This window comes from Trichechus manatus, unplaced genomic scaffold (genome assembly GCF_000243295.1).
Source record: "Trichechus manatus latirostris isolate Lorelei unplaced genomic scaffold, TriManLat1.0 scaffold00094, whole genome shotgun sequence".
Classification (NCBI taxonomy): Eukaryota; Metazoa; Chordata; class Mammalia; order Sirenia; family Trichechidae; genus Trichechus; species Trichechus manatus.
Window position 1 is genome coordinate 7,087,417 of NW_004444030.1, and position 14,798 is coordinate 7,102,214.

At 42.3% G+C, this 14,798-nt stretch overlaps 1 protein-coding gene across 1 annotated transcript; it reads left to right on the forward strand.

The window, feature by feature from the left end:
* The first annotated feature begins 1,771 nt into the window (after positions 1–1,771).
* On the forward strand, positions 1,772–7,194 carry POU2AF2 (POU class 2 homeobox associating factor 2). Its single transcript, XM_004382534.1, has 3 exons — positions 1,772–1,778; positions 4,385–4,677; positions 6,802–7,194. The coding sequence occupies exons 1-3, from the start codon at positions 1,772–1,774 to the stop codon at positions 7,192–7,194; spliced, it is 693 nt and encodes a 230-aa protein (XP_004382591.1).
* The last annotated feature ends 7,604 nt before the right edge of the window (positions 7,195–14,798 follow it).

Genomic DNA, 14,798 nt, shown 5'->3' on the forward strand with positions numbered 1-14,798 from the left:
AGCTTTCTGTTAGAAGAAGATTCCATCTAGAACTTCCATAGCTGAAAAGGAGAAGTCAGTGCCTGGCTTCAAAGCTTCAAAGGACAGCTGAATTTCTTGTTAGGGGCTAATGCAGCTGGTGACTTTAAGTTGAAGCCAATGCTCATTTACATTCTGAAAATCCTAGGGCCCTTAAGAATTATGCCAAATCTACTCTGCCTGTGCTCTATAAAGGGATCAACAAAGCCTGGATGACAACACAGCTGTTTACAACATGGTTTTCTGCATATTTTAAGCCCACTGTTGAAAACTACTGCTCAGAAAAAAAGATTCCTTTCAAAATATTACTGCTCATTGATGATGCACCTGGTAACCTAAGAGCTCTGATGGAGATGCAGAAGAAGATTAATGTTGTTTTCAAAGCCTGCTAACACAACATCCATTCTGCAGCCCATGGATCAAGGAGTAATTTTAATTTTCAAGACTTATGAAGAAATACATTTCATAAGGCTATAGCTGCCACAGACTGTGATTCCTCTGATGGATCTAGGCAAAGTAAATTGAAAACCTCCTGGAAAGGATTCACCATTCTAGGTGCCATTAAGAACGTTTGTGATTCATGGCAGGAGGTCAACCTATCAACACTAATAGGAGTTTGGAAGAAGTTGATTCCAACCCTCATGGATGACTTTGAGGAGTTCAAGACGTCAGTGGAAGAAGTAACTGTAGATGTGGTGGAAATATGACAAGAACTGGAATTAGAAATGGAGCCTGAAGATGTGACTGAATTGCTGCAATCTCATGATAAAACTTCAGTGGATGAGGAGTTGCTTCTTATGGATTAGCAAAGAAAGTGGTTTGTTGATATGGAATCTACTCTTGGTGAAGAGGTTGTAAACATCATTGAAATGACAATGAAGGATTTAGAATATTACATAAGCTTAGTTGATAAAGCAGTGGCAGAGTTTGAGAGGACTGACTCCAGTTTTGAAAGGAGTTCTACTGTGGGTAAAATGCTATCAAACAGCATCTCATGCTACAGAGAAATCTTTCATGAAAGGAAGAGTCAATTGATGTGGCAAACTTCATTGTTGTCTTATTTTAAGAAATTGCCACCGCCACCCTGAACTTCAGCAACCACGACCCTGATCTGTCAGCAGCCATAAAAGTTTTATCATCAGCAGAGAGGCAAGACCCTCCACCAGCAAAAAGATTACGACTCACTGAAGGCTCAGATGATGGTTAGCATATTTTAGCAATAAAGTATTTTTTAATTAAGGTACATACATTTTTTGAGGCATAATGCTATTGCACAGTTAACAGACTACATATATAGTGTAAACATCACTTTTACATGCACTAGGAATCCAAAAAATTCATGTGACTCGCTTTATTGCCATATTTGCTTTATTGCAGTGGTCTGGAACAGAATCCGCAGTGTCTCCGAGGTATGCCTGCATATGTTTGATGATTAAAGCAAACAATACGTAACAATGAATAAACTCTTCAATTTCTAGCAAGTGTTTTTTGGCATATTTACCATTATCTAATAGGTTGGTGTGTCTCTGCCACTTGTAAAACTTCATTCCCTGGTATTTCAATTTCCACTCTCAGTTGACCACCCACCCCCTGCAGCCCACCACGTAATATTTCTGAGTACCAGAAAATGAAGGTTGTAAAATGTATTCCTGATTTTTTTTTTTTTTTAATTTAAACTTGCAACTGAAGAAAACACTCCCCTCTCTTTGCCTTCCAGGGCAGTGGCAGTTCTTCTCAGTCTCCATTTGTCCAGATGCCAGGTGAGTACTTTCATTCAATGAGCAATTCATTAATTCCCTTTTGAACTGAAATTGGACATTTGGGCTTCTATTCTTATACAACTTCCTTCCAGTACTAAATTAAATTTGCTCAATTGGTCGTCAAAAATATGGAAAGGGCAAATGCCACATTATCTATATTGTGACAACAATTTTAAAAATATATATGTCAAATGAAAAAAAATAATAATTTCTAAAACACAAAATCAGTGAAGACAAACCTTATCTGATCATTCTGGAATTTAGAACTCAGTCTGTCTTGAAGACAGCCTTTTTGATCCCTTGCCTAGCAGAAGCTTATTGGGCAAAGACAACAGCAATCAGGCCCCGGATATAATTTTAAAATGTTTAATGTTGTGACCCTGTGATCTGGTAGATAGGTTATACTCCTGCCTTAGAACAGAAAGGGAAAGAGAACTGAGGGCAGAGAGGGACTACCATTTCTTGGGGGCTCACTCTGTGTCAGGTACTTAGACGGTATTCTTTCAATACATATGCTCATTAAATACTCCTGTGGGAATGGAAAAATGGCATTCTTAATAATACTCCTGTACACACACACACACACACACACAATATCTTCCAGATCTCGAACTCAGAAGTGGCACAGCCCTTCTCTATAGTTTTATTACCTTCAGGAGTGGACAAGCAATGGAATAAAACCATATAAGAGCCACGTATCTGAATGTCTATAAACTGTATTTTCTGGTTGCTTCTGCTCCCTACTACAGAGGAAAATTTCTGCAACTTCTCTTTCCCCCATCTCTTCTTTTTCTCCTCTTTTTAAGAAGAAAAATACATGCTTCAGAGGGTAGAGGTCTTTTGCTCGTAGTTGTTTTTGTTTGGAAACTGGAAATATAGACTTGGGAGCCCAGAAGCCTTGTTTACATACTCTTCCTTCGGTTCTCAGCTTTAACCACTTCTGTGGATCTGAATACCTCACATAACACAGAACCTTATTCACTGATTTTCATTTCCACCTGCACAGACTTTTTCTTGGGAAGTACGCTTAGGATGAAAACTCTAACTGCAGCCTTCATATTCATGAGCAGATTAGAAGTCTGGGGCTATGGAATTTAAGATGAATGCAGAGTGAGTAGAATCATGCTATAGGTTTCTATGGGGAAGTTTGATTTCTTCTTCTGATGAGTACATTTACATGTAGTTGCTGAACACAGTATTATGCTACTGGGTTTGCTGAAAATGTATGACATAAGCTCTACCTCCATGGAATTTGCAGGTCAATTGGAAAGATGGTTATGTAACTCAGATGAAAGCATACTGAGTTAAGTATGAACTTTTACTTCGTGTGATGAGGACCAAAATCCCGAGTGTTTAGAGTTATGTATGACCGGGTCATGAAGACAAAGGAAAGGTGTCTTGACGAGTCTCCCTTCTCTCCCTGTGCAAGAGTGGGCAGGTAGGCAGGTGGGCCAAGCTCAGAGTGGTTCTCTGTGGTTGGAGGAAACATCAGGAAGACAAGCACTTTCAACTTCTTCCCACTCAGCCCTTCTGAGGCTCAGGGTGTTTTTCTCAGCTAGTTAGAACACACCTGCCACCAGTTGGAATACTTTTTGTTAAGCCACCAATTATACAGACCTTGAGTCTATGCCTCGAAGTACATTATAAATGATAATGTGTTTCCTGCTGTAACAAAATTACCAGGTCAGAAAGTGTTTAGCAAACACGTATCTTCTCTTTTGGAACCACAGCACTGGCCCTGCCTTAAATAATACTCTTATCAGTTTCAGCTTCTTTCCCTGTTTTCCACCAGGGGAAGCTTTCTGTCCTAGGCACACTCTTTCTAAGCTTTCAGTGTCCTGGTGAGATGCGGGTGGGATTCAGTACGGCCACAAGAGGGCAGCAAATAACACAACACTCTTCAAAGCCAGACAACACATTTTCTGTGGTTCTCTTGACTGTACAGAAGCCCTATCATCTCAAAGCAAGTCATTAATCTAATGTGTGCTAGGTGCTAGATACTGTTAAAGGTCAGTATACAAAGAAGTATAAGATAGTACAGCCTGCCTCTGATTTGAGATGGGGTTATAGCTATCACCTTATCTAGAGATACTGTATCTCAAACAACAAGAAAAAAAGTCTTCTGGAATGTTCTGTAGCCCAGAAGAAGCCAAGTGTTAATGATCTTGTGTATATAGAGATATAACTCAGATGCTGTAAAAGGAAAAAAAAAACAGCTTATTAGATAAAATTTAAATACCAAGGGTTTCTTTTATCTTACAAATCCAGCCTCTTACTAGCACAGTGCTTGACACAAAGTAGTTCACAATTAACGTATGTCGAATGAGAGAATGAGTGAATGATGGACCTGTTATTGTGCCATCTGAAATGAACTCTTCCCCAAAAGCAGAGTGAACTTTAAACATCTTAACTACTTGGACTGAACAGTTAAAAGAAGTAATGCAGAAATACTTTAAGCAATTTGAAACACTTAACTATTTAAATTTTAGCCTTGCTATCAGGCATGCGTAATCCCATTTCCCACGTGGAAAAACTCGGCTGCAACAGCGATGCCTTCACCTCACTATGAGAAATTTTTTGCTCATTTGTTTTTCCTTTGGCAACAGGTTCGCCGGTAACGTCGGGTTACTACGGTGTCAGAAGATCTTTCTTATCTGACTCAGACTACTACAACACTAAACAGTTTTCAAATGACGTCTACACCTCAAGTGTGGCTAAGCCCTTTTCCTGTGAGTCCTCCACAGGGCAGAGCTACCCGGGCCTCCTAGATTCCTACTTCCCGGAGCCCTACGGAGACTACCGCCCCACAGCCCTGACCCCCAACACCGGCTCCGTGTTCAGCGCCTCGCCTCTGCCGCCGCTCCTGCCGCCACCCTTTCCCGGCGACCCCACACACTTTGTGAGTATGCGGAAATTTCATTTTTAGGGAGAAACGTAAGGTCGGGGCTCACCTGGACCTAGCCTGGGCCCACGCACTTGGCAACCAGATTGAAGCCAGGCTGGCTCCCCCTGGAGGCCCCTGAGGCTACTCTGCAGCTGCCCCCACAGATGCTAGCACCACCAATCCTCCAGGATACAGGCAGGCGGGAGTCTTCCTCAAAGATCCCTGTCACAACAGCAAGAGGGTTTACCCAGTCGTTTGGAGGGGGAGCACCCACCAAAACGGGTAGCAAATGAGACTATTGAGAAGTCAGGATTTACATCCATTTTGTTAATACTCTACTGATTTTGCCAGATATTTCTCCACCCCATTAGTGCAAGGCATCATCATTTCCCTAGTGCATAAGCAAAGAGCGTTGAAGTTACATCTTAGACACATCTAGGTGGTAATCTCGCAGGACAGGCACATCTGCCCCCAATCAGGCTTCTCTTGCCCTCCCAGACCCCTGCCTCCCTCTTCCTCACAATATTTCTACCCTATTGAGCTCCAAAGAGGTCCCTTCACAAAAATCTGGAGAATGCTAATACCTTTCTTATACCAAAAAACCAAATCCATTGCCGTCAAGTCGATTCCGACTCATAGCGACCCTATAGGACAGAGTAGAACTGCCCCATAGGGTTTCCAAGGAGTGGCTGGTGGATTCATACTGGTGACCTTTTGGTTAGCAGCGGAGCTCTTAACCGCTGCACCACCAGGGCTCCACCCTTCTTATAGAGAAGTGTAAAGTCTTCACCACAAAGGAATGAATCTCTAAATATGAAATTTAAGACACAGAGTGGGGACTAATATTATCAAGTACCTACTCTGTGCCAGATTTTATGTACTTTCATTCATTTAACCCTAACAACTCAGGATTTAGTTATTAAAGCTCCATTTTACAGATGTACAAAGTGAGGTGCCCAAATATCAAGAAGATAGTAAGTGGCATGGCCATAAATTGAACCCAGATCTTTCCAGCTCCAGAAGTCTATGAGCTTCCTCCCTCTTTTTGCTCACTGTGGGCAGTTTAGTTTTTCTGACCTACTCTTGGTAGTTGGAAATCTACTTCTTCCATGAGTAAGCCAGGATCTGGCCTTCTGCACAGGGGAAATGGCACTATAGGGCCCAGAGTACTGTGAGGTTCAAAGAAGAATGCAAGACACAGTGCCCTGAAAACAGTAAAACGCTGCATAAATGTTCAGTTTTATTGTTGTCATACCAGCATTTCACTAATTTAATTTTTTTTTGGGGGGGGAAGGGGATTGTAATATATATAATACCAAAAAAACAGTTGCCGTTGAGTCAGTTCGACTCACGGCGACCCCATGTGTCAGAGTAGAACCGTGCTCCATAGGGTTTTCAATGTCTGATTTTTTGGAAGTAGATTTCCAGGCCTTTCCTTGGAGGCACCTCTGGAAGGACTCGATGTTTCCCTTCCTTTTGTTTAGCAGCTGAGCACGCTAAGTTTGCACCACCCAGGGGCTCCCTTGGTAACTACTGTTGTTGTCGTTAGGTGCCATCAAGACAGTTCCGACTCATGGCAGCCCCCTGTGTGTCAGAGTAGAATGCTCCATAGGGTTTTCAGTGACTGATTTTTTGCAAGTAGATTGTCAGGCCTTTCTTCCCAGGAGCCTCTGAGTGGATTCCAACCACCGACCTTTCAGTTCACCATCTGCACCACCCAGGGACTTCCTTAATATACATATTTTAAAAAACAAACAAAAACCGTTGGGGTGGAGTCGATTCCACCTCAATTCCGACTCACAGCGACCCTGTAAGATAGAGCAGAACTGCCCTATAGGGTTTCCCAGGAGCAGCTGGTGGATTCAAACTTTTGGTTTGCAGCTTTTGGGTTGCAGCTGAGCTCTTAACCACTGTGCCACCATAATTCTAGGGTAGAAGGGAAGTAAAGCTTTCACTGCTGGTGTCAAAATCCAGAAAGAAAGGCTCCCTGGTAAACCAGACTTTGGACAGCGGCGAGAGCACACGAAGTCTACTTACTCTGGAAGCCATGGTCCCATAGCGGCCTGCGTTGGGGAGGGAATCGCTCCACATCGGAGTATCGCCTACGAGTAACGCCAGTGACCTTTCCATTCTCCCCAGCGGGACTCGTGGGAGCAGACGGTGCCCGACGGTTTCAGCCAGCCTGACCTGGTGCCCGCAGACGCCCTGCAGACCTTGCCGCCCAGCGCCAGTTGCCTATCGCAGCTCGAACCCGGGAGCACTGCCCAGCACAGGAGCTCGAGCTGGGGGACCCCCCCGGCTGGGTCTCAGTCTTACTCGCTGCATGGGCTGGAGGAGCTGCACCACACGCCGGGGTACCCCACCCCACCCCCCTACCCTTTCACCCCTTTCATGACAGTGGCAAATGACCTAACGCCCAAGGCGGTGCCGCTCTCCACAGATGAGGGGGCAGACGCCCCTTCTCTTCACGACCCTTCTCCGTGGACGAAGGAAGATGGAGGCGTGGCGTGGGGGTCGTATGAATGCCGCTGAGTCTACTGAGGGGGTGGACAAAAGGACTTCTACTCTGCTTTCCTTTAGGTTGGGTTCTGTATTCCACAGATTATTTGAGGTGTGTCGGCACGTTGAGAACTGGATTTTCAGGATAAGCCATAATGCCACCCTTTGTTAGTGGACGATGGCGTTTATTTGTAATCCTCCCCATCAACACCCCCCTGAAATACAACAGAATGTTCATTAAATATCATGGACCATATTCTAGAAACCACCTTACAGTGAGGTCTTTTTGGAACTTTAGTAACCCATTACATTCTGAATTTTCTGTTAGCCTCAAAGTATCTTCTTTTTTTTGGGGGGGGGGACTGATATTTTTCCTGAAATTATATTAAAAAGTTTATGCAGATCATAATATATGCTGATGTTTCTGTTTGATTTTTCTAAATTATAAAATAGGTTATTCTTTAGTAAAGAGAGTGTATAGGATATAATGCTAGCTGGGGAAGGTAAAGGAAAACTCATTTTACACCATGTGACTTTAAAGAGTGAAGCGTTCTATACATTTCCCTCCTTGTGACAGCCAAGTAACAAATTATGATGTCATATAGAAATGTTTTGTTGTCATTAAAATAGAACAAAGTCAGGGGACCATCACTTCATAAATGCATAGTTTCAACTCTGCCCTAAAGAGCAGGATGCCCCCCAAATTAATCCAGTCCCAAAACAGTTGTTGTTGTTAGGTGCCGTCAAGTTGGTTCCGACTCATAACGACCCTATAGGACAGAGTAAAATTGCCCCATAGGGTTTCCAGGGAGCAGCTGGTGGATTTGAACTGACAACCTTTTGGTTAGCAGCCGAATTCTTAACCATTATGCGACTAGGGCTCCCCTAAAACAGTAGAGGCCAATTTTTTATTTTTGGATCAAGGGTGGCCTTAATTGAACTAGACATTATCTCTCTGATGCCATAAACATACAGTGATGAGAGTAGAAGAGTAAAATGGGCATTTTGTGATCAAATAAGAATGCACGTATTCTACAGAAAATATAAAACACAGGACTAGGCTGTTGGCAAGAAACAACAGTGGCGAAAGTAGCAAAGGGGCTTTGGAAGACATATCATCAGATGTGGGTCAGTAGCATGACACGCAGCATCCCTGATTATTAGAAAGAAGAACTTGCTCGTAACTCATTGGCCAGGAGTATACAGCTCTTGTTGTTGTTATTGTTAGTTGCCATCAAGTTGATTCTGACGCAGATGACCCCATGCGTGCAGAGTAGAACTGCTCCATAGAGTTTTCAAAGTTGTAACCTTTCAGAAGTAGATCCCCAGACTTGTCTTCCGAGACGCCTCTGGGTGGATTTGAACCACCAATCTTTCAGCTAGTAGTTGAGGACTTAACTCTTTGCACCACCCAGGGACTTCTGTACAACTCTTACGACGTATAAATTAAGAAACTGACATCTGAAGCATTAACCTATCTTGTGTAAGTTTTATTGGTATGGGTTCTTTTGCCAATTTAAGTTCCTAGAGTAATTCCCGGCAAGGACAGTGCAGGCCCACAGGTTACACCTGCAGCCTTCCTCCTATCTTCCGACTGCTTTCCTCCATTGCTTTACGTCTGTCTGAGCCCCTCTGCTACCTCCTAACTTGGTTCTTTCCCTCCATCTCCTGGGAGTCCAATGCTCTTCTTCTCCTCTGGGTTGCCCAAACCGCCCCCCCCCACACACACACACACACAACACTCTCCTTCACATCCTAGCCTCTGTTACAGTGTCTCACACTCTACCGCAGCTAGGTACTCGTTAAAATACCCATTGCCATACAGTGGATTCCAACTCATAGGGACCCTATAGGACAGTGTAGAACTGCTCCATGGGGTTTCCAAGGAGTAGCTGGTGAATTTGAACTGCCAACCTTTTGATTAGCAGCTGTAGCTCTTAACCAGTGTGCCACCACAGCTAGGTAAGGGTCCAGAAATTCAAGTAAGGGAATTCATTCACACTTGGAAGTGAATAATTGATATTCCTCTTCTCTCAGATTTCGAGGACATTTTCTGACTGAGCAAACTTCATATTTATGGAATGCCAGCAGAAATGCTTGCCTAGTGAGCCTTGCCTTTACCTCACACCTCTCAGCTCCCTCCTGGGAGCGCACTCACAGGGTAACAGGTGAAGAATGATCTGCTGGATGCCGCTCTCCCAGGTCTCCTGTGTCCTAAGTCTTCCTTCCCATCAGCTCCTTTTTAGCAGTCTAATCTTTAACTTTCCTACTATTTGTTTTTCAATGGACGGGGGCAATTTCCACTACAGGAAAGAGGGAAAAAAAGAAAACCAAACCAGTTGCTGTCGAGTCAATTCCAACTCATGGTGACCTCATGTGTGTAAGAGTAGAACTGTGCTCCATAGGATTTTCAAAGGCTGATTTTTTGAAGTAGATCACCAGGCCTTTCTACAGAAGCACTTTTGGGTAGACTTGAACCACCAGTCTTTTGGTCAGTAGCTGAATGCTTAACCATTTGCTCCACCCAGGAGACAGCAGCTGCTGTTTATTAAGGACAGTGTGACTGGGCACCTCTACCCTGGTTCCCAGCCTTGGCAGAGCCATCTGTCATCCAGTGGTCCCTCATGCCTGGATAGTGTGCCCCTTGGTGACTTTTGTTTGATTATAACACTAAATGTCAGGGAAGCTCATTTCTCTTAGTTGGCTGTTATCCACTCATGTATTACATTGTTCTAACAGCCTGAGGATGCACTGGATCTCAGGTAGAGCTGAGCAACCTGACCTTGGAACAGATGTGAGTTCAGTGAGGGAGGGCTACATTCTTCTTAAAGTGTCCAGTTCCTTTCATAAACCCGTTGCCATCGAGTGGATTCCGACTCCTAGCCACCCTATAGGACAGAGTAGAACTGCCTCATAGGGTTTCCAAAGAGTGGCTGGTAGATTCAAACTGCCAACCTTTTTTTTTTTTAATTGTGCTTTAGATGACGGTTTACAGAGTAAATTAGTTTCGCATTAAACAATTAATATACGTATATATATTTGTTTTGTGACACTGGTTGCCAACCCCATAACATGTCACCACTCTCCCTTTCTCGACCTTGGGTCCCCCATTGTCAGCTTTCCTGTCCCCTCCTGCCTTCTCATCCTTGCCCCTGGGCTGGTCTGCCCATTTAGTCTCAATTTTGTTTTATGGGCCTGTCTAATCTTTGGCTGAAGGGTGAACCTCAGGAGTGACTTCAGTACTGAGCTGAAAAAGTGTCCGGGGGCCATACTCTCAGGGTTTCTCCAGTCTCTGTCAGACCAGTAAGTCTGGTCTTTTCAAACTGCCGACCTTCGGTTAGCAGTCATAGCTCTTAACCACTGCACGGCCAGGGCTCCGATTCCTTTCACAGTGCTTGACAAAATAATTTATGTATTAAAAAAAGGAGAAATACACAGGCCCATGGTCTGTTTGTATCCATTTCAGTGACCTAATCTAACTGGGAGGTAGGGGGTGTGGGGGGGAGGCTAGTAATAATTTCAAAGGATAAATGATTTTTAAGAAGAATTATATTTAGCTTAAAAATACGTTTCTATGTTACATTATATTTTAATTTGGTCTTCTCTCATGGTTCTGGGAATTTATAACACTTCATTAAAAAAGTTAAATCAAGCTGCAAAATTATGACTTGGGAATTAATTATATTTTCCTATGCCATTTCCTGTTCAACCAGTTGCTGTCAAGTCAATTCGGACTCTTGGCAACCCCACGTGTGTCAGAGGAGAACTTACTCCGCAGGGTTTTCAATGGCTGATTTTTCAGAAATAATTACCAGATTTTTCTTCCAAGGCGGCCTTGGATGAACTCAAATCTCCAACCTTTCAGTTAGCAGCCGAGCACATTAACCATTTGCGGCACCTACGGACTCCTTTTCTCATTCAAATACTCCCTATTTTCTACCACGTGCGGCTTATCTTTTCATCATAACGCAGAGTACCAGCACAAACTGCACATTCTTTTCTCTCTCCCCTTCCTTAAACCTGCTCTACTTTGACTCGCAGCTTTCCTGGGAAAGCCAGAGAAAATGAAGAGTTTGGGTTCAAAAATCTACCTCTGTCAGTTTTTGCCGGGGCACAGGATGTATTTAAGATTAAAGTAAGCAGAGACCATGATGCCAAGTTCAAGCTACTTTAAAAACCTGACTAGATGATGTCAAAAAAAGCTGAAAGGAAAATTTGCCCATGCAAAAGCTGCAATGTAGATAATCGTCACGAAAGTCGCTGTAAATCGACATCATAGCATGCAGTTGAAAGTGTTTGTGCTTCTCCTACAGTGTTATTCAAACCCCAAAGAATGAGAAAAGAAAAGCTACATCTTTACCTCTTCTGTGTAATGAATGCTTTTAAAAGGTCATTATGACTTGCTACTAACCCCTCCTCCACAAAAGACACCCAGTGCTGTCCTGTCGATTTCAACTCAGAGCAACCATTTAGGACAGACTAGAACGCCCCACAGGGTTTCCAAGGCTGTAAATCTCTACCGATGCGGACACCACATTTTTCTCCCAGAGAGCCGATGGTGGGTTTGAACCACTGACCTTTCCGTTAGCAGCCAAGCACTTTTAACCACTGTGCCACTTGCTACAGCTCAGTTACATAGTACAATATGATGGTGCTATTGTGATAGGGAAAGAAAACTGAAGAATTCTATAAAGAAGTTCCACGAAAGGAAAAGAATTACTAACCCCAATAGCTTTATACACACACACACTCACACACAAAATATGAAAGCTTTCGCTGTGGTCCATTTTTCTATATGTAAATTTAAATAATACACGTTCTGGTTAATGGCTGAGTATGATTCTCCAAATATGTTATACACTAGTATTCATAAGGAATAAAAACATCAGTAACATTTTAAAGAACCAAAATAACAACTGACGTCCAAGGTTAAGCCATATTACATTATAGTGATTCTACCAGACACGTACCAAAACGATACTCCTTAGGTTCTATCAGTGGGTTCTGTCTAAAGTATTCTCTATATTCAAAACAGTACTACACTGTTCATGTTACACACCAGATTCAGTAATTATTGACTGTTGTTGGATGCTGTCAATTCCAGCTCATACTGACCCTATAGGACCCTATAGAACTGCCCCAGGAGTTTCCAAGGAGTGGCTGGTGGATTTGAACTGTCTACCTTTTGGTTAGCAGCTGAGCTCTTAACCACTACACCACCAGGGCTCCACTGCATCACTAGGGCTCCTTAAGCACCACCAGGGCTCCTTAACTATTGACTCCAGAGAAGTGCAAAACCATACACTCTAGCTAAACAGTGATTCTCTAGCTAAAGAGACTCCTCAAGGCTTCCCTTGAAGGTGACTCATGAATGGCTCACCTCTGTGTCCCCGGCACCTGGTTCAGTGCCCAGCAGGGTAAGTGTTCAGTAAATCTTTGGCAAATTGAACTAAGACTATACCACAAGATGAATAATTATTAAGACCCTGACTCTGGGGTTGACAACTCTGAGACCAGTTTATGTGAAAATCCTCACCACCTTTTGTACTTAATGTCAGTCTCTGTCTCTGCATATTCTGGCAATAGGTGGATATTGGACTTCAGCAGCAGTATATTTAAGATGATTTATTTAGTATTTGCTAAATGTCTTTTAAAAAGGTCAGTTACTGAAGGTTTGAAGTAGCACAGAGAAGAAATTCATATATTCATTTAGAATCTACCTGCACTACAATATAATTGCTAAGAGGTTTTAAAAATAAAATTTATTCAGTGTTTAGTATTATCCCTGGTGTGATTAAAACAAATATGAAATACAGATCAGGGTCTAGAATCTTCAAAGATGAGGTCAAGTAAATAATAATCAAATCTTCTAGTTATTTGTAAATGATGACATCAGGTTATATTTGATCTCCAATACAGAAGTATCCTCTAACCGTAACCCCTGATAAAGTGAGATGTGTAAGTTTGCAATTACACAATGTCATTGTCAGAGTATTACAAGCCTAAAAGAAAAGTAAAGAATTTCCCAAGTTACAAAAGGGGAAAAAAAAAAAAAATGTAGAGAAAGCAAATAATATCTAAGAATTAGCTTTTTTGTATTAGGAAAATTGATACATATTCCTGCTAACCTTTTCCCTAACCAAATATCTTAAGTGGAATATTCCAAAAGTTTTAATGCTTAATAAGTTCCTTTAATCATAAATGAAACATTACTTCAACCATATTGAAGTTTTATTTCTTAACCTGGTCATATACTCATAGATTTGCATCATGGTATTCTTTATACATTTTTTTAATGTCTTAAATATTACAAAGCAAAAAATTTTAAGTGAAAGATGTACTTTTAGAACAGTGTATGACGGTGTTTTCCTTATTTAAATGGTAAATTATTAAAGGCTGTCCCCCTGGGAATGTTTATAAGGAAAAGTTAAAACTCTGAATATATCTTATGGGAAGAGACCTACTGGTCATAAACCATTAAATAACCTTCATTTAATAGTCTTCCTGGTTATTTTCATATGGACTTGTTTCCTCCACGTATTCAGGTTTTGGAACTTGATATTTCCCACATGGGTTGGTAACAGTGTCCCAAAGTCAAGACGACAAAAGAACTTTGCATTCATAAAGAATTTAGAGCTTGTAGTCAAATTTAGAGGGAATAAGCTACTCCTTTTCCTTATATTGAAAGTCTTTACTATTCATGTGTCTATGTACAAAAAGTCTCCTACTTTCCAACTTTGGGGGAAAACTATAATGCTCTTAGGTGTCATTTACCTACAAAAGACTGCTAAAATTTCAGCTAAAACATTGATTAAAACTTTAAAAAGTATCCTATACTCATCATTCTGGTGCCGACTGACTAAAAAGTTTCTGAGCTCAGTGGCAGGGATGGTCAGAGATGTGAAAAACTGTGATATGTGACGAACTGAAGAATCTGCAGATGGTCAGCCTCAACGAGAGAAGGCTTGGGGTGTGGGGGGACAGGGAGGATGGCAGCACCTATACTGGGCCTGACTAGAGCTGCTAATCAATATATGCTGAATGAATAAATGAACCAACAAATGAACCAAACAAACCTATAATGGAAAAGCAGCAGTGTGGAAGCACAAGGAGAAGTACTCCGTGTTGCTCACCGAGCCCCTGATGGCAGAACCATGACTTATTTATCTTTGTATTCCTGGTGCTGGACACCACGCCTGGTAACATAGTTGGTGCTCAATAAATATCTAACTGGATTTTGACTCAGTCGATCATTATATTTAAAGCAATCCAATAGTGGAACCAGCTACCTCACAGATAATGAGCTCTCAATGACTCAACACACATTCTTCGGTGGGCCAGGAGCTCAGCCAAGTAATGGAGCCAGAGCTGGACCACCACCAGCAGAAATGTTGGAATGAGACTCTAAGTCCCTCTCAGCACCTCAAAGATCCCTCCCAACATCCAAACATCCAGATCCTATGTTACATTTTCAAGCAAGCGAGCCCACTATAGCCTCTGGAAACCCTACAACTTTTTTTCAGTCTTTTATTAAAACCCCAAAGAGACTGTCAGGGCTTCAGGGAAGACATCCTAGAGGTGACATTCAACGCCCCCAGCAAGGGGTAAGAGATCCCAGTCTGAGAGGCACCAAGTGC